General features: G+C 33.3%; 1 protein-coding gene across 1 annotated transcript; it reads right to left on the bottom strand.

Moving 5' to 3' along the window:
• Positions 1 to 138: 138 nt before the first annotated feature.
• Positions 139 to 16,790, bottom strand: LOC146529523 (organic cation transporter protein-like). The gene is made up of 7 exons (XM_085201392.1): positions 16,439 to 16,790; positions 4,729 to 4,933; positions 4,019 to 4,119; positions 3,421 to 3,575; positions 2,348 to 2,986; positions 1,899 to 2,080; positions 139 to 469 (listed from the first exon to the last, which is right to left on the bottom strand). Exons 1-7 carry the CDS (start codon positions 16,591 to 16,593, stop codon positions 290 to 292), a joined length of 1,617 nt encoding a protein of 538 aa, XP_085057518.1. The 5' UTR covers positions 16,594 to 16,790; the 3' UTR covers positions 139 to 289.
• Between the last annotated feature and the right edge of the window lie 5,048 nt (positions 16,791 to 21,838).

Genomic DNA, 21,838 nt, shown 5'->3' with positions numbered 1-21,838 from the left:
CTTCGCCCGTTTGTATAATTTCTATTTATACATTTTTTTAATATTGACATTTTACGCTACCCGTTTCATAGTTAAGTATATAAATTAGGCAAAATCTGAGGACATTTTTCAAATGGCACTTAAATATTATACTCATAATTAAATTAGTTAAATGTATGCCTTATAAAGTTTAACAGACATCTTTATTATGCATCGCTTTCATCCACATTATTATACATGTATACATTTCTACCATAAATACTTATCGTCCTCTAAACTTATTTGTTCCACAATTATATAGGTTTTCCTATCAATCCACAATAACATCAGTGGCTCCTCTAGTCCGGGGGGCGTCTGCGATACCTTCCGCCTGCTTCACAGTGTCCGGGAGGCGGATGTGGAGGGTTTCTGGTGTTAACATCATCAGGAGCCCTGAAGCCGCCGCCATTACACCGAAAATAAGATATGGAAGAGCTTCCATGTACGCCATCTGTAATTTAAATATGAATTTTGGAAGAATATTTACTAAGACATTTGTGTGGAAATAAGATAATAAAGATCCTTGCTCATTATCTGGCACAAAATAAGATATCATTATGAAAAAAAACAGGGCAGGGTAGGGGTAGCAGGGTAGGCAGGGTGTAGACAGTGTTAAGACACTCCGTTTCCCACTTTCCGCTGAATTCTGAACGGATTGCGTTTTGAGTGGCGGAACTCAACGCGGTTTTGCCTCGATAACAGGGCGAAGAAACGGAAATATAAATTTAAGTGAATATTTCGTTTCCTCGAGTGGGGATCGAACCCACAACCATCGCGTTACAGTCACACCCTTGTGGCCCTGCGCCACGACGGCCTCTTATTCATTATCGGCATTATTAATAAAAATAATGTATTTATTTATATTTAAATATTCAGTAATTTAACTAATTCATTGCAGTTTGATAAACATTACTTATGATTACTTGATATTTTTAGATTAATTTAAAAATATATATTAAATATATATTATATATAAAATATATATTATAAATAAAATTAAAAATTTTATTTATAAGCCTGTCAAGTAAAGTCGTCGGATGCGTAGTAATGTACCTCTCAACAACCATGCTTTTATGCATTATCAGCTTTTAAGCTCATAAGCTATACTATATACATACATACATTGTCATAGCTTACTTGTTATAACCACGTGTGACCACATCGTGATTTACCCCATTTAAATATATTTTTATATTACAGAGAAATGCAAAATCTTTACATAATTGTAGCATATGTGCTATTTTTATATACAAACTATATTACAATTGAGTTCTAAGTCTAATAGAAGTTTTAACGTTCGTTGTATGAAAATGGGACAAATATCCATAATTCCAAGAAACTTTTACATTTATAATATTAGTAGGAAGTGACAAATAGAAAATTTACCTAAAAATTAAAAATACCTGCAATACTACCATGCAATACAGCGTGAAACAATACATTTTTGCAATACATACGCAAAGCAATGTAACCAGTAAAGCCTAACCAGTAAAGGAGTCAGAGGTGCAGTGGTGGATCCCAGTCTGCCTATTACAGAACAGGCGCCCATCATGGAGTGCCTCGCTTGAGTCGGGAACAGTTCAAGCGTGTAGATGTAGATGGAAGCGAAAACCATGCTTATTGTCAGTTTACCCAACATCGTTAGTATAATTGAGAGTTCTGATGAATTATATTTTTGGATTATACTACCTTTCTTGGAACGTACTTTCCTCTACTCTAGTTTATATTGAATTACGTTACATTACTCGCTATATAAGCAATATAGTAATAATTTGTAACTACTAAGATTTTAAGGTTTCTCTTGTTACCTAAAGCTATATATTCGATCCACTGATGAAAAAAAAAATGTGTGTAATTAAAAAAATAGCTAGAATACTTACTAAAAGTGGTGTTTGTGGTGCAACAATTTGTCCCACCCTACCACACATAGAGCATATTGCTACCAAACTGTGTCGCAGCGTAGTTGGGTACAATTCGGAAGTATAAATATAGATACTGCTAAAAGCCATACTAATACACAACTTGCCCAACAAGTTGAGACACGTCTGCAGCCAAAGAAGATCTGAAACAAACTACATGCTACTTTCTACTGCAAGAAACAATTTAATTCAAAAGAATCTATTTATATCTACTATTCAAATAGTTAAATGGATGAACATTCATTACATTCAGTTCATACAAGCTAAAAGTAAATCTACATTATTATCAAAATATATAACGAAACAAAAAAAAACGTTATTTTTAAATTTGAATGATCGTCTATAATAATACAATAAATATTTTCAAGTTCTACCAAATCAATTATATTAATAAACATCAGAACACTTACTGTGTGGTATAAATGGCAAACAAACTAAAGAGATTCCGCATACGAAGAAAGCTGCCATTATTGAACTTTTTCTTCCGAACCGATCTAATGTCAAAACACTTATACAATAACCAGGAATCTCAACTAATGCTGTCAGTATATAGTTCACATAACTGTTACCAGCGAGAGACACCGAATTAATCGATAGTCCATAATATATGAATGTCACTGTGATCCACCAGAAAGAACAAATCACCAATCTGGTCATTATCACCCTGGATTTAAGCACTTGTAGTGCAAGAGATTGCTCCTTCTCATCTACAGCTGGAGAGCTTTTAGAATTTTCCGCCGTATTCTCTTCTTCCGTCAGCTGCCTTATTGTTTCTGAGGATAATTTCTTTTTATTAACAGCTGCTGCTTTAAAAATAATTCTGGCGGCTTCTTTCTTATTTCCTCTGCTGAGGAGCCATCGTACGCTCTCTTCTATGAAAAAGAGGTAGAATATGAAGATGAATGACGGTGCATATATCACTCTAGTTAATGTCCTCCATTCGGGTATGGCCCAAGCTACCAACGCTACGACAGCCTGTCCGACAGCGAATGTACAAGAAATTATATTACCACCCAACACTCTACGGTTGAGACCCATCATTTCCAAAGCTGAAATGAAAAAAATATAAATTATTATACATTTATTTTTAATATATGAATCTTAAAACAATATCAAAACTACAAAATAAAATCCCCTATAAGTATTTCAAATGAAAATTCAGAAGAAATTATATGAAAGGTACGCAAAAGGAACCTAGTGTTAAGCGATTCTGTTACGGAGGCACCGGAACATCTAGCTTTGTCTACTAAAGGCGGAGAATATATATAAATATAGTCATTTCCCCAATCTTTAAGCGAACCCACAATCGTGTTTACAGCTTGACGATATGCCACTGAACCTAAGTTTTTTTTTTTTAAACCCGGCAAAGCGCGACGTTGAATTCCGTCACTCAAGAACTCAATAGCTCAAAAGTGATTATTTTCCCACACGTACATCCCTATAAACTATACTAACATAGTAAAATATATAAATAATCAATTACCGAGAATAAATCCTGAGCTATACACTCCGGCGCCGACGACAGCTTCCACAAACTCTAATACCACATACATGACGTAGTTCTGTGAGAAGGAGCGACCGATGCCAACGAAAGCGGGAGCCACTGCGGTGGCTATAAAGGCTATGCGACGACCAAAACTGGAAAGCAAAATAAATAATAATTATGTTTTAGCTTCACGCTGTATCCCTATATATGTAACTAGCCGACGCGCGAATTTTATAAGAATCGGTGGCGATTTAAAGATTTTTGTATACAAATTTTCAACCCCTTATTGGCACCCTTAGGGGGTAAATTCTAAATAACCGTGAAACACGTGTTCAATTAAATATTTTTAAGAGTCTGGATTTACAATTTTATAAAAATCGGTGCATTTAAACTTATTTTACCCCTTTAGGGTTATAATTGTTCAAAATCCCTTCTTAGTGGATGTCCAGATTACGAAAGTATACATCTGTCCAAATATCATGTTTCTACGCACAGCGGTTACGGCTGTGCGTGCGTCTTACCTCAGTCAGTAAGGACAAGTCCTTTTATTTATATAGATATGTAAAATAAAAAAGAACCTTTAATAGTATCTTACTTGTCTGAAACATATGCTGTGAGGGGCAACGCGATGAACAGCCCCGCGCTGTGCATCGTCCCCACCAACGTGCGCTTCCACTCCTCGCACGCGAGGTCGAACTGGAAATGTTACATTTAGCTTTATGTATATTAAATATTGAAACGGCCAATTTACAACATAATTGATCATCGTCGCTGAGGTTACAACATTCAATCAAAAATCTATTACTATCTCTCAATATATTATGTCCCAGATAAATGCTTGCTTTTACGGAACCCTGCATGTGCTAATCCAACTCGCACTTTGCCGGTTTTTAATAATACTTAAATTCTATGAGAAGTCCTGAAAAATATTTTACGATGTTGTATTTTTTTATCTTAACCCATCTATTGGGGGTTGTTTATGGTTGATATCGCCGTGTCGCACTGGACCAGCGACTGTAGACGCGAGTTCAGCCACTTGTCGTCACGTGTTGAGTAGCCACGTGTTGAGTCTTGAAATTCGGTCGCATTTCTGCCTACCCTACCATGCGGAAAAAAGTGCGAGGCTATTTGTTAATTTGTTATGGAAAAATGTCGCAATTTGATCGTAATTTTCAAATAAACTACTTTTTAAAACTAGTACTATTATCTAACACTATCGAACTAAATCAAACACTATATTAAATGTACATTTCCACATTTAGTTTTATATAGACACCTAGATTGAAATATCCAATTCATACATACCGTAGAAACAATGCTATTATTATTTTCATATATCCAACTGCTACACCGTTTGGTGTTAATCGGGTGGAAGGAGCCCGCAGCGCAGGTGCTGCCTATGGGCACGAACCGCTCGCATCTCCCGCCCGCCCCGTCCGGCAGCGCCCAGCTGCCCCAGCCGTTTGTGTCAAATTTTGGTGGAGTTGACTCACATTCTGGGACCTGGCATCTGGAATTTTTATCAAAGTCAAATAAGGTTATTCAAAATAAAAATCATGAAAAGTGACGATTTAATATAGTATCGTAATATATAAACAAGTTCACAATAAAATAATTGTATATAATAGATACTTTAAAATATAATAAAGTAAGCCAAATTCGGTTAAGAATAGCACAATATAAATCAATTGACCTTCTAGCCCACATGAAGCAATACGTTTACAACGTTTAGTGGTCGTATCCTCTTCTTTGTGTGACAATAACTAACATGAAGTTCTAGTTCATTTATAGATTCTTTTAGCTTTTCGATAACCCGTTTGTTGTAGAGCTGTTATTTACAACAATAATAATTTTTTTTACATAAATTGTAGCCAATATGTTATCCTGATATATCTGCTATATTACAGTAAAGTTTCATCTAAATTCGTCAAGTCATTCACGCGAATTTTTGAGTGAGAATGGAACCCACCACCTGTCGTATTTACAGTAGCATGTTTGTGCGTCTGCGCAACGACTAGCATTAAATTTATATACGAGGTTAGTGACAAGAAGAGCCGACAACAAACTCGGCAGTTGCTCTTTTCAATATAAATGCTACAATTTTATCGTTAAATACAAAATATAATGGTAATTGTTTAAATATAAATACAATAATGTATAAAATGCGGTTTGATTGTTCCTAAGGTGAGGAAATGAAAATAATTTACTACCTCAAAAGGGAAGCTCCGTAGAAAATACAATAAAATTAAGACCTATTATAAATAATTTATTACAATATCTTGCAATAACCAGAATTATTTACATATATACTTGCTTTTATTTATAGAAACAAGTTCCAAGTTCAAACTAACAAGGTTAAAGGAAAACAAAAAGGATACTTAACAACTAACATCTATAATGTAACGGAAGAACTACGCAAAGTAGGCCAAGGTATCCTCAATCTATGCGAGTATAAAGATGATAAGATTGTTTGGTTGTATCCGCTAATCTCAGGAACTATTGGTTCGGATTGAAAACATATTTTTATGTTGGGTGGTCCATTTAAGAAGGATTGTAGGCCACATTATCATCAGTTATTTACATTTGACTATTCTAATATAAAATCTGTAAATTACCTATAAAATGTCTTATCGAAACATGGCAGAAACAGTGTCAGGACTCATTGCTTTTTCCTTTTCATCATAAACAAGTGTTCTCAGAATCATTAATTAAAAAATTAAATCGTGTAACACACACATATTTGTATAATAGGACATACACGTTGCTATGGCAACACGTATTGTACGCATCAATTCGTTGTCTAGTTTGTATTAATATGTCTTACGATTCGAACCCAGACATTGGCAAGTGGGTGGCGTTGGTTGACCGTCCTCGTTGCTCCATTCAGGCGCGGCGTCAAAATAAGAACTTCCTACAGTAATCTCTTCTAATTTAATCCTTTATACTCCCATCGTAGTGAACGTCAGTTAAAGAATACAATTCTTGACTTCTGAGGAATATTTTTAACCGATTTTCCAAAAAGGAGATCCTGATGATCTCCTTTTTCTCCTTTTATAAGTTTGTGGGATACATAGGCTTCCAAATAATGGCGCTAAATTTCGGAAGTACATACATATATTATGTTTCTGTGCTTGCATGTAATCGAAAACTAATGTCATGTCCGAAAACTAAAGTCGGAAAAAGATGAGAGATTGCTGATTTAAATGAGGTACAGGTATTCCAACTAAGAGAATAGTTTTATCAAAATAGGTGAAGTAGTTTTTGAGATAAAGATATTCACATATTTCTAAGATTTAAATGACAGGTGGTTGTAGTCGGCCTAATTTTTATCTAACGATAACGTAAGAATGGAAATCCCCAAATAACTTTCAATTGTAGTCATCGCATTCGCTCTGGCATTAAGGGCTCTCACACTGCGCCGCTATGAAGCCAGGGCTTCGCCCCCGTGATCAACAAAAAATAAATAAGAGTCATATGATACGTTCTAAATGGCCGAGGTGATTGTGACCGCAAGCACAGTGGGGTATATAGGAAAAAAGAATAGGAACACACATTATACATACATACAGTTTCACGTAGCAGGATAGGCATAGGAAGTCTAATTTTAGGACACTCCGCTCCCCATTTTCCGTCGAATTCTGGAGACATTGCTTGTTGAGTGGCGGAACTCAACACTGTGTTTTGCCTTGTTACCAGAGCGAATAAATGAAAATATTACATTTCCTCGAATGGGAATCGAACGCACAACCTGTCACGTTTACAGCCCCAAGCTTGTGCCCCCGCATCATGACTGCCATCTTTATGATATCAGTATAGAAATATAGATTATAAATAATCCTCATTTATAATATAATATGCGAAATTCACATAATAAGTACAATAATGAAGTATACTATAGATAAGTTATTTCACACGCGCTCACATGTTTTTCCACATTATCGTCACTTCTCATTGTAGGGATAAACTGGGATCAAGCGATAGTTAGATAGTAGTTAATGAGTATTATAATTATAAAGTAAATACATATATTACACATACATTTTGTATCATTCGGATTGTAAACACGATGGTTGTAGGTTCGATCACTATTCGGGGGATTGAATTATTTGTCATTTCCATGTTCTGACGAGGCACCCCTCTTGCACCTGTCTGGGAATTGAATTAACAACTATCGCTAAGGTTATTAATTATCCTACTATACAATGACGGAAATGCGTTTAATTATTTTAAGTCGGGCACCGTACCGATCGCGGTTTTAAGTAGCTATCGCACTTTTTATAACCTAACTTAACTTTATAGACAACAAAATGGTTAAGTTGAATGTAAAACTTAATTTGAATATCGTTTGTGTTTCTGTACAATTGATATAACATATTAAAAAATAATCAGTTAGTAGAAGTTACTCATACATAAAGAAACGCAAACAAACGAACTCGATACCCTCAAGATGAACGTATGACTTTTTGGTCAAAATGCTTCAATGGTTTCCAAGAGATGCGAATCTAGTTACATTTTTTTTTAATTCCAAAAACATATCTTCTTCTTCTTCTTTAATATAATAATTCAATAATAAATAACACTAACTTTAAACATGAATGGTATAGCTTTCCAATCGTTAATGAAAACGGGCACAAATTTTGCATCCAAGACCGCCTGCGAACCACACATACCTACTATTAATATAATAAAGTCAGAATAAATAAAACAACTTTAACACCTCGATTCTAATTTCAACAACTAAATTCACACAAGACTCATACAAAATACATCAACCTCGTAAAGTAATTACCTAGTGCTAAACGACAATGCCTTCGATAATATAATGATTTTTGTGTTTAATTGGCAAAGACAATTATTTTCTAAGTATTTACTGAGACTTAAGGAAAATATTAAACTTGTAGCTATGCATAAATATATTTTTAATGTACACGTGAGAGAATAAATTACTTTGTGCGATTATTGTTTGGAAAATTTTTAAGACCAACGTAGCTCAGTGAGGCAACGTCTAACTACGTTGCAATGGTTTTTCATTCGATTTCCACTCGTCGTGATGAAATCTGCCATTTCTACTCTGGTAAGGCGCATCGTACCACTTAAAATGCAATGTTTCAAATTGGAACAACAGCAACAATAACAAACTATAAATGTGGGTTCAATCATCATTCGTAGGAAATATTTAAATTATTTTTATTTTCACGCTCTGGCAATACAAGAAAATTGAAGGACGGGGTGTCTTGACGGTATATTCTTCTTAACGAAGATATTTATTCTTCTTAAAGGAGATATCTCTGAATGATATTTCAACTCGTAACTAATGTATGCAAATAGGCACTCAACCGTAGCGCCTTCGCGATAACAAGGATTTCCTTTGGTTGGACAAAACTACTACAGAAGCGTCATAATTCCACATTATAAAAGGAATTTATCATTAAATAAGATTGTAAATCATAGACAGTAATATAATAACTTGTTAATACGAGTTAATTGAATGCTTATCTTCATATTTAGAGCTACTACTAGCTTACCCGCGTGGCTTCGCCCGCTTGAGTTTTACCTATTATTTTTTTAATAAACTAAACTGTATTTGTGTTCTAATTAATATACCTTATACCTATAATATTTAGAGCTTATAGTGACTTCCAACATGATTTTTTTTTTTATCAATATCGGTTCACCCAGTCAAAAGTTATGAGAACATAAAAAGAAAATACAGTCGAATTGATAACCTCCTTTTCTTACAGAAGTCGGTTAAAACAACGGAGGCTCGTGAGCTCTCACATTGTCGCATTATTTTTTTAATGTCATTTCACTCTTATTACTCATTTGTGAAATAACATTTCCTAAAATCTTCCTCGATATATGGATTATTTAATAGAAAAAGACTTTTTTATTTCGAACCAGTATCTCGTTCTTGAGATTAGTGCGTTAAACCAAACAAAATTTTACATTTTATAATATTACTAGCGACCCTCTTGCGGCTTCGCCCGCTTTTACTACTGGATTATTCATATAATGTATGTTTGCAAAGCACTTAAGATAATGTGATAATTGATTAAACCCTAATGCAACCCGCATTTTCGTAGTTTCAATAAGGATTTTCCAATTGTTTTACTATATTTAAATGACTATTTTTAAACGGAAGAAATTATAAACAAAAGCCGACCTACTTATAACTACTACAAAAAATATGAAAACGCATCTAAATCTTCGTTGCTATGCCTCTATACCGGGCGGTTTTTTTTTTCGAGCTTGTGATTAATGCTGAAGAGGGTATTCTGTCCCTGATGAAAAACAAGTACTACGTGGCTGCCTGTGAGGAAAATTAAATAGAATGCATCGGCCGGGAATCGAACCCGGGCCGCCCGCGTGGCAGGCGAGCATTCTACCACTGAACCACCGATGCGTGTAAGGCAGGCGGGCGCGGCGGATGCAAGCTGAGAGGCGAGCCGTTTCGCAGCAAGGATTTTTTGATATTGTAACAACTTCTAAAGTACTTATTAAAATGAAAAACAGTAAAAGACAGTTTTGATCTCCATTAAATGGCCAACGTAACTAATATACTTATTTATATGCTGAGAGTAAGGGATAAGTGAAACTTGAGTAACATACAGCTGATGTGTCAACGGCGGGATGTGCCAACAATTAAATGCGTTTTTCTGTAAAACTATACGCAATTTCGAAATAGTGTAAAAAGCACATTTTATCTTCGTTTAACGTAGAAAATTAATAAAGTATTTTAAAGGATAAGGATTAATACCATTATGGAAAAATATGACTCACAATAAAAAATATATTGAAATTATTATTTTTAGACAGAAAAATGGTCACTACACGTTATTCTTAAAAAATACGAATATGCCGTCGCAGACTTTTTTGTAGATCTTATTAAGAGGAACAATACTTCAGTACATTTTTTTCATGTAGTACTTATCATTAAAACAGCGCATGCGCGAAAGTGTCTCAACGGGTGGGTCTTTATACACATTTATCGTATTTATGTTAATTTACATAAGAATGTACAAATAATACTAAACTATATATAAACCTTCTACGAAAAATACTCGACCTAATGGTGAAAACCGGATGAAAATCCGTTGGGTGGTTTAGAAGAAGAAGAGTTAGAAACAACAGACAGACACGAAAAGCGACTTTGTTTTATAAGATACTAGCGGACGCGCGCAGCTTCGCTTGCGTATTTAGGAGTGAATTCTAATAACCCATGAAACATGTGTTCAATGAAATATTTTTAAGAGTCTAAATTTCAAATTTTATAAAAATCGGTGGCGATTTAAAGATTTTTCCATAAAAACTTTCAACCCCTTATTTGCACCTTTAGGGCGTGAATTCTAGAAAACCATGAAACACATGTTCAATTAAATATTTTTAAGAGTCTAAATATCAAATTTTATAAAAATCGGTGGCGATTTAAGAATTTATCCATACAAACTTTCAACCCCTTATTTGCACCCTTAGGGGGAGAATTCTAGAAAACGATGAAACACGTGTTCAATTAAATACTTTTAAAAATCTAAATTTCAAATTTTATAAAAATTGATGAGGATTAAAATTTTTTTCCATACAAACTTTGAACCCTTATTTCACCCCTTTAGGGTAAAAATTTTTCAAAATCCTTTCTTAGTGTCCGGATTACGAAAGTAAACATCTGTCCAAATTTCACGTTTCTACGCACAGCGGTTACGGCTGTGCGTGCGTCTTACCTCAGTTAGTGAGGACAAGTCCTTTTATATACAGGGTGAGTCATATTGAACTTTCCGATTTCAATAAGGTGTGTATTAAAAACAAAGCGACATGCAGTAAAAATTATTTTATTGTTTGAAAGCACATAACATGCAGTTTTAATTTAGTTGGTTTTAAAAATGATATCCTGTAAATGTCTACCTCCATTGACCACACACTGCTGAAGCCTTTCCCGGAAGTTGTCCATTACTCGTCGAGTCATATTCAGCAAGAAATCAATGCTATTCCAGCATTGATTTCTTCCGTGATTGCAGCCTTCAGTTCATCGATGGTTCGGGGACGATGCGTGTACACCTTTTCCTTCAGGTAACCCCAGAGAAAGAAATCGCAGGGGGTTAAATCAGGTGATCTCGGCGGCCACCCAACGTCACCTCGCAAAGAAATGAGATGACCGGGAAACATTTGTCGCAGGATTTCCATTGAACGCCTGGATGTATGGGCTGTAGCACCATCTTGTTGAAACCAGATGTTATCGTTGTCATGATTCTGCGTTAATTCCTCCAATTTCGGTTTCAGAAAAGTTTCAAGCATGTCGCAATACCGAGCAGAGGTAACTGTAACATTTTTAATAAACTCTTCAACTACGAACGCACGATGTTGTCCCGACCAAGCCATTGCTCACACTAAAACTGCATGTCATGGCGCGTCTAATGACACCATCCCCACCCTTCTACTCCTTCCCTTCTTCGTGCAACGTCCTTCCAAAACCGGAAAGTTCAATATGACTCACCCTGTATATAGATAGGATAGGATAATATAAACTATATAATATAGATACCAATGCATTAAAAGAGAAATTGTATGTTTGTTTGTCAAACTCGTTTTTAGATAAAAAATATATAAATATATAAATATATTCATTAAAACAAACGTCTTCGTTAATTTTAAAACTGTATGTACGTAGTATATATAGATAATTCTTTTCGTAGTACGTTTTTTAAATGTTTATTTACTTTTAAAATGTATATTAGATATTTTTTAATTAGTTTTGCTTGTACACAATAAGTAAATATCTACTATTTTATATCACATGTAAATCTTTAGTTATTATGGAAATAATTCTCTTAACAGTATATATATACCTCCTTACAACAAATACACAAATTAATACTATGTTAAACAAAATACTTGAACATATAATAATATGTTTTAAATAAATAAATATAGCAACAATGTATGGTCGGTCTACAGCGGTCTACAGAGTTGCAATGATCTCAAGACTACCTACTACCTGCAACAGTCTTGCCATACAATTCTATCGTTCGTTCGTCATTAAAAAGAATAAAATGGAGAATAAATGACAACGTACACTGAAACAATTTTATTTTTTTTTTTCTAGCATCCCAGACACTTATTTATTCAATCGATGTTTTAAGCAAAGAAAAATACGTCCAAATCTATGAACACTTGAACATTCAGTGTAAGTATATTTTCTGAAGTGAAAATTAGGCGAAACGCAAAGAAAAAAATGTTTTAACACTTAATTTACTCTTCCTATAAGAAGTTAAAAAAATATGCCTCAACGAAATGAATTTAGGAATTAATTAATACGACAAATCAATAAAAAAAAAGGTAAACAAATGTAATCGGAAGCATTTATTTACCTTTTTAAAAAAAAGATTACTAATAGAAATACTTAGATTCTAGTAAAGCATTGAAGACCACTGAGACGAGTTCACGGTCGATTGAAGCGTGAAATAACTAATGTATTATTCTCTGACATTTAGAGATTTCGCTTAAATGGCGAAACAATAGAATAACGATCCTAAACATATTGTCGTTGATATTCCGTATGAGTATAACAGAATATGCACGTGGCATATAACACGTGTTAAAATTGTCTATACGTTGTCAAAACTATATGTGAAAACTTTATACGTTTGCTGGAAACTTATTTCGCTTTTTTCGCTATCTCGCAACTTTATTTTTTACGGCTCGGAATATATGTGGAATTATATTGGTAACCAGCCTTTACCCTCGACTTCGCCTGCGCCGCCAAATGGAAATAACTAGTTTTTTATGATAATTGGCATATTCTAAGCGCTTTAAATACCTCTGACCAGAGAACAAAGTGAACATTATAAACAATGAATAACCTCTAAACTCCCTCGTCCCAGTCAATTTAATTTAAGAGAAAACAAAAATACTTTTTTTTCAATTCTAACCAGTTGTACCTAAGATTAGCGTGTTTAATTAAACAAAATTAGTATTAGTAAAGAAGTATAAACGTTTAAGACTTAACATTAAAATGGGACAAGAGGACAGACTAACTTTATTATCTATATAAAACTTACAGTATATAAGTAAATATTTTTTATATTTATCGTGAAGATTAGAATATTTTTTTATCGTCAGTACGTATATTGTATCATGATCTAAACATAAGATTATACTTAAGTAGTTGATTGTTTCTAACAAAACAATGTTGCTTTTGATAACTGATATTGACATTCAATGCCACGCATGCAAAAAATATAGGAAATATTTTTTGAGACTTAGTAATTATTGGCCCTAAATGTCACTGATGGGGCCAATAACTTACTAATATTTACCTTTTCCACTAGTAGAAATTTAAAAAAAAATTAAAAGTGACAACGATCGTTATCGTATAAATCCATACACAAGTTTCTAAATATAAATCAACAATCTCACAGGCACGGCTTATTATAATATTCAAATTGGCAAATAGCGATTCCGTTTGTATGGAATTTCTTTGCCGTTGGAAAACAGTTGCTTCTTTTTATAGTTTATATTTCCCAATATAATTATGTAATTAGATGAATAAAAGCTACAGTTCAATTTTAAGATTTTTTTTTACCGACAAGAAACGAAAACTCGAAAGTTAAATACGAAAAAGAAGCCATGTCACAAGCAAAAATTATACCTAAAATAAGAATATAAAAAAATATTTTTTTATTTGTAATAGTCAATAATTTATAACATATTACAATAATGAAACAAATTTAATATCTATTTCTAATTGCCACCGATATTCCGACACACAGCATATTATGCAAATTGGAAGAAATATTTGTTAAATGTATTTGGAAAACGAAACAAGACTATTCCAGTTACCTTGGGAGTGATTACTGAATAATATTATAGATTCGCGGTTTAGTTACGTATCACAGAGTTACCATTAACTCGTAACTAGAGTAAAGTACGTACAGTATACGTCACAAACATACATACATCACTAAGTACGAAAAAAAAACATATTAAATGATAGAAGATAGGAAACAAATAATGAGATAAAATATTTTTTGGTCTAACCCCATAATGTATTTAAAATATATGTATGAAAGCTATAAAATTAACATAATTTATCGTTTCAATACACGTTGGTCGTTATTAGCGGTACAAACTAGTTTTTATATAATTTTACGAGTAAAAATAAACTTTTTAGAAAACAATGTATTGTATCAGAATGTGGACGAGTGTGGAATTTTTTAAAGATATCAGACATTAAGAAGTGACGCCACAGGTACCTATATAATAATTAAAACGCTTCCGTTACAGAACGACTGACTGACCACGTACAGCCGTACCGAAGCTACGCAGCGTAAAACGTTGAAATTTGGTATGAAATTTGGCATTACTTGTTAGGCTCTAAGAGATCATTTCTGGAAATTCCTATCTCGAAAACGGGATTGTACGTTTCATAAGTAATTCAAGAAAACGGTGTAGGAAACCAAAAAATATTTTTGAAATTAACATTGATTTCAAAGTACGATGTTTTACACCACACCACTGTTAAGTTGGATATAGAAGTAGAACCCAAATAACATTTTATAAACAGTATTTTTTTATAGTAATTAATGAATTCATAATTACAAGTACTATCTAATAAGAGTGAGGTCACTAGTACGATTAACATTTGAATTTATTGAATATATACATACATATATTATAGGAATGCTAAAAATATAACGAATTTGAATTTTCGTTAGCACACTCCGATACACACGCGACACAATTTTTGAGATTTTGCGTGTTGAGATGCAGAACTTAACGCCGCAACTTATTCCCTTGAGTAGAAATCGAACTTACAATCGTCGCGTTTAACGCCAGACGCTATGCCACTGCGCCACAACGGCCTCATAATTCGGTTTTATATAAAATGTCCGAGATATATCTATATCATAATTTTAGTAAAAAGTATGCTTATAAAATAAAATTTAAGCAAAAAGTTACGAATGCTAAAATAAATGTGAATAAATAAAAATAAAAAGACAAACGTAAAAGATAATTCTTAATGTGTCGAGAAGTAAGTGTTCAATTATGATTTTAAATATTATTTTGTAATTATTTTTAGGGTGGTATGAAACTGAATTTAATATGAAATATTCATATTCAGGTTAATTTCATTTAAACATTTTCTGAAAAGCAAATAAATCTATATGTACTTGTGGAGTCTAGACAGTTACTCATGCAGCTTTATGACAACTGTACAAAGTGTGTGTGTGTGTGCGAATCCATAATATTATAATATGAATCATATAAAGAAATCAATAAAACATGCACGCAAACAGTCAATTTGTTATATGTATATTTTATCTACACATAGGCCTCTATTATCTTTATTCTTTTATCTTTTCATATCTGAAGATTTAAGAAACATTGTGCTCTAATTTCCGCTTAGTTTTCGACACATTAGATATTAAATGGCCACTGAATGCCACGTTTTACAAAAATAAAGTAAACAAAAATAATTTATGAAGGCCAGTCGTGGGTATAACACGACAGGTTGTGGATTCGATTCTCGCTCGAGGAAATGAAATATTTAATATTTTGATTGAGTGAACCTAGTGTTAAGACATTCCGTTACCATTGAGACACTACCGTCCCTACATTTTGCCGAATTCTGAAGGCACTGCATGTTAAGTCGCGGACCTTAACGCAGCGATTTACCTCGACACAAAAACGGAGAAATGAGAATATAAATTTAGACAAAAATGGAAGTGTGAATATGTATGTAGGTATATTCTATTCTATAGGTATATAAGAGAAAATTATAATGTTTAATATCAACAAGTTATGATTTTTTTGTCTTTTAACATAAATAAGTTATTAAAATATGCATTTTATAAATATATCGTTTTTATTTTTCTATTATGCAAATATTTAACAATTTAATTCGCCCCTAATTTAAGTAAAATCCCTTTAAAAACATTGGAAGTAAACTTTGCACTCAATTTTGATTTAAATCGATATTTTTACCATTTTTTTTTTTTATTTTAAAAAATAAATGACCTACCTGTACTGAACACTGCCTGCTGCAAATATATACTGGCTGTTATACACTGCACAAAACAAAATCGGGACTAAAATCAAACAATATGTCCTTATCTGATAACGTCCCATCATCCCGATCTCCGCAAACACATCGTCCAAATCAATTACCTTAGTCATTTTTACAATAATATCTTAATTTCAAGTAAAATATAAAATTATGCAGTTCATTATTAATTGTACAACTTATTTATAAATGTTTTATAATTTTTTTTACGATTTTTTATTAAGATTTTTTATGGAAGTGGCGTGAGGCGCGTCCGCGCCGGAGTAAGGTCGACCGAATGGTGTGTTAGTGCATAATATTCGCTACAACTTTTTTCACCTTGTCCTCCACCGACAGAATAATTAAAGCTAGATAATACTACTCGTGGTACGCTATATAATATACATATTATATTGATAACAATAATACTTTTGTATACGTACATATTTATAATTATTAAATGTTTTTATTAAAGTATGTAATTATGATAAGTTATTATTTTACTTCTATTCTGTTCTTTGGTTATTAGTTTTAGCTTTACGCTGTATCGCGCACTTAGAAAGGTAGGCAGAAGAACCTGGGAACGTAGTATTGAAACACTCCGTTCCCATTAAGACACTTCCGTTCTCCACTTTCCGCTGAATATTTGCTGGAGACATTGCATGTTGAGTAGTGGAACTCAACTATATATGTCTGTTGACTTATAGGAAATAAGTATTATTTAGGGCAGAGTACTTTAATTTCTTCTAATTTATATTTAGGATATTTGTGCATGGGGGTAAAGCTTTTTTTATTTTATTTTTTTAAATACAGTTAGGGTTACATTTAGATCAGTTTCTCTTCTTTAACATATTTTATATACGATACAAATGTAAACTAAATTTCCATACATTTGTTTATATGTGCAAATCGATTAATTTTTCAGTTTCGTTTCTAGCATTACGTTTGAAGTCGCCCCGGTACAGTTCTATAGTGTATGATTGTAAACAAGATGGTGTAAGTGACAGGTTATTAAAAATTAAAAATCAGCTTCACGCTGTACCTATCCCGCCCACAGCAGGGTAGACAGAGGGAACCTTGTGTTAAAACACTCCGTTCCCAAGTCAGATTATTTATAAGAAAAATATAGCAATTATTAACTATATTTGTTATTTGCTACTGATTTTTTTGGTCATTGGACTAGCATCTTTACTAAAGTCCACATAAAGTAGATTAACGGCTTTCGTGAGATTGATTTATCTATACATTTTTGTAAGAATTAAAATAATTTAAGATATTGATAAAATTAGATACCTAAATTAGTGTTATCGTGCAACTTTTGCCCGTTCATTTTTCTTACTTAAAATATTACTTTTTTTGATATATTTACTCGTAAAGGTTAAAATAAACCTAAGATAAGTGACAATTGTCGAATATAAGTAAAACTATCCCAATTTTCGACTTTAACAATAACTAAGTATACTTCTAAAATAAAAAGAACAATGCCCATATATTCATAATCAACTAAAATATTTTAACGATATCTATAGATAAAATGTGGATTAACATTAGATATCTGTAGATGTTACCTCCTACTCCTAGTAGATGTACAGCACCTCTAAATCTAAATCTATTTTTTTTTGTCAAATAGAAAATCGTGATGAAAAGGCATCTTGGTCCTTTTTTTGATGTCAACTACTTTTCTACTTACAACATATCATCAACACACTATTAATTACACGATTAATCTATGTAATAAATAATTTAGTACGATCTCCCAATGACTTCTAATTGAAAATTAACAATATATTGAAAATCAATACGTATGTTAAATATTATTTTAAAAATGTATCCATTACTTGTTCGGCGTGTAATGACCTCGCTTGTAATCTTGGCATATAAATTAATAAGTAATTATATTTCATGAAAATACTAAGTAAATAAATCACATTTTAAAAGTGGCGTAGCGGTACTTCGTCTACACACGATAGTTAAAGGTTCGATTCCCATATCTACTCGCACAACACAAAAATCCAATGTATACAAAAATGGACTATATGTGGGTGTATCCTAACACTATTTTCCCTCTGTCGACCGTGCTATATGGGATTCAAAATTAAACACAAAAAATACTTAATTGTGCTAAGAAATGAAAATATTAATAAATAATAATTCATGCCCCCGAATGGAAATCCACAACATTCACGTTTACAGTCACGCTTGTGCACCTGCGCCTCGACTGGCTTCAAAATTAATAATTTCTTGTTAAATACATTGGTAAGTTCTCAAAATTTTATAAGATACCCCGTATTAGAGTATCGTTTAGAAATTTAACGACAATTTTTGTATGAATGAATGCACTCGTATATTCACTTTCACATCGAACAGTCGGCCTCGTGCGTCGGAACTCGAAGGCAAGTTTTATAACTTTCATTTTTCATATATGTTCGACAAGTTACTGTACAATTTGGAATAACACCATTATTTACTAGTCGCAGCAACTTGGTTTACATGGACTTTTAAGACTTAAAATGGGAAATCCCATTTATTCCAGTCCAGTCCAGTCCAGTTGATAGTACGTGAAACAGAATACCGTAGCCAATACTCAGAATATCGAAACGATATTTGTTGACTGTTATCCAGGCTTACTTCGACCTCGACACACTCAGACGACGAAGTGGAAGCTATGTATGAGAATATCTCTAAAGCCATGTTTAGCTACAAAAATCACCACCCAGCTAGTATGGGAGACTTCAACGTAAGGTTCCTTCATTTTCGTTTCTAGGTGCCGGTGCACAGTGACAGTGTGTGATTGTAAACAAGACGGTGTGAGTCAAGTGACATTAAGAGACCTTTCTTGGTGTAAAAAAATAACAGATTATTTCAGATTTTACACCTATGAATGTCTCAAAAACTTACCTTGCTTTAGTAGCAGCTGCCATAAACACGTACTGGGCATTGTTCGCAGCACTGAAGATCATCACGAATAAGATCAGGAAGTAATTCTGTTTCTGATATCTCCCGTACTCGCCCAATTCGAGCAATATTTTATCAATGTCTATACATTCTTTGGTGTTTATAAATTGCTTACGATCTAGCTTTTCCTTGCTCCCTATATATAAATCTGTCATTGCGATCCCAATTAAGCTTACACTTCAATCACATCACTGAAAGAAACTTATATTTTGTATTTAAATATTAAAAAGCATTACGTTTGAAAATATATAGGTAATTATTTATAGATTAATCTGCAATATGTCAAAATAAAGAAGAAAGTTTTAGCAGAGATTGTATATATTTGTGTGCATGTTTTTTGACGTATGTGAATTATAACTTTTTTTTAAATTATAGTCTTTCAATGAAATAATAGCCCACAGCTACTGTTTTTCGGTTGTATCTAATAATGTATAATAATTATATAGCGTGATTACAAATAATTTCACATATAGATAAATTCCGTCCCTAGCTTAATGTGAATTTCATCAATTCTTATTGCGCACTAAATGACGTAATCCAGCTTAGCAAGAAACACTATTTTTTTCACGCTTTATCCCGCATACCGCCCCGTTTTTCCATACAATGGAGAGCGAACCCACAACAGTTTAGCAGTCAGACGTAGTACTACTACACCACGACGGCATCTATCGGTCTCTATAACTTATATCTTCCGCATTTTTAAATATAATAAAAACCTTTAAACATTAAATAAAATAAACAATAATTAAATAGGTTCCTTCTATCTAAGATGCAATGTGAAGCTATTTTATTATTTCTTACTTATTTTGAAAGTAAAAAAGTCTAATACTTATAATATAACATAAAAAATTGCAACTATTTGTATAATCACTATTTATGCTTAAAGCCAATCAGTCCTATAAGATTAGATATATTTATAAAACTTAATAATAATTATACAAAGTACAAGGTCGTTACTAATCCTAAGATAATATAAATATCAGGCCTATAGATATTTCCAACGTGGTTTTAATAAGTAAATTGTTCAAAGATGCATATTCAATTTCCTTCCACGCACCACCGAACTGTGGAATGGCCTACCCGCGGCAGTGTTTCCAAGTCGGTACGATATGAGTACCTTCAAAAAGCGTGTCTATCTCCACCTCAAAGGCCGGCAACGCACCTGAAGCTCCTCTGGTGCTGCATGGGGTCGTGGGCGGCGGTAATCATCATCAGGTGACCCGAACGCTTTGCGTTTGCCTTGTCCTTTTTCCATAATAAAAAATTCTAACGGGTAACGGGATGATCTGTCTCCCCAAATTAATGACTATTCAATATATGGTAGACACTCCGTTAGGACACTTCCTCAATTAAGACATTTCCGTTCCCTTTTTTTCCGCTGATTTTTTGAGGAATAACTTGTCGAGCTTTGCAACAAAACAAATTTTATGTTACGCAAAGATACACCCCGACTCTAAAATAGGCGGAGAGTACGAATGAATGGGCGGAGAGAGAATGGAGTGTTCGGATGCATTAGGTTCTCTCTCTCTGTCTCTCTCTACCATGCTATTTGCAAGATATACCGTAAGCTAAAAACTATTAATTAATATAAACTAATAATGATTTAAAACAAAAACATTCCGCCAAGTGAACTCGTAACCATCACGGGCGGGCAGATAGACATAGATCACATTTAACAATACTTACGTGTATTTACACGTAGGTAATACATATACCTTCATTTCATTCATGTATTCAAAATGAATCAAGGCCAAGGCCTTAGACATTCTAGCCTTTGATATAAGGAATGCTATGAGCCATAATTGAAATTGTAAATAAAATTATTCACATCAATATAAGGACATACCATAACCACCAGTAAAATATGATAATGAAACGTCAGCTCTCCGCCTAAATAGATATTTAATAAAAATGGCAAAACGAATGCTTCAACTTTTTTTTTATGAAACGGTCAAGGCATTGCAAGTGCACCCCGTGTAACACCAGCTTGCCGGTGTTTAATGTGGAGGTAGATGCACTTTTTAAAGGTACCACGTGCCCGTTCCCCCGATTACGAATACATCATGAGGAGTGTCCTCATGATGTATTTATAAGGTAAATAGATCGAGGTGAAAGAAAGAGAAGGCAACTTATTTAATTGACTACTTAGGTCACTTTACGCGTAATTTTTATCTTTATGTGCATAACGCTCAGAGATGTCATTGAAAAACGTGTTAGACATACCTACCTTATTGACAACACCTCATGAAATAATAACATTTTAAACTACTTACAACGGAGTTTTTGCAAGAATTAGCAAGTAACGTAAGCTGCTTTTTAAACAAGTTTTTTAAAGGCCGTCGTAGCTCGGTGGTAAAGTGTAGTACTGTAAAAGCGATAAGTTCTAGGTTTGATCATCACTCAAAGATTTAATGTTATTGTGTT

Source organism: Heliconius melpomene, chromosome 18, assembly GCF_056956725.1.
Source record: "Heliconius melpomene rosina isolate 202511_hmr_F chromosome 18, ASM5695672v1, whole genome shotgun sequence".
Classification (NCBI taxonomy): domain Eukaryota; kingdom Metazoa; phylum Arthropoda; class Insecta; order Lepidoptera; family Nymphalidae; genus Heliconius; species Heliconius melpomene.
The sequence above is the reverse complement of the archived record's forward strand: the minus strand, read 5'-3'. Positions and strand labels throughout refer to the sequence as shown.

Bases quoted from the DNA above. Each gene is read 5' to 3' on its own strand.
- LOC146529523 (XM_085201392.1), bottom strand. From the start codon at position 16,593: ATGACTAAGGTAATTGATTTGGACGATGTGTTTGCGGAGATCGGGATG. The intron at 2,987-3,420 runs GTAATTGATTAT...TTTTCATTTCAG, and splicing joins TAGCTCAGGATTTATTCTCG to CTTTGGAAATGATGGGTCTC. The intron at 2,081-2,347 runs GTAAGTGTTCTG...AGTTTGTTTCAG, and splicing joins TTTGCCATTTATACCACACA to ATCTTCTTTGGCTGCAGACG.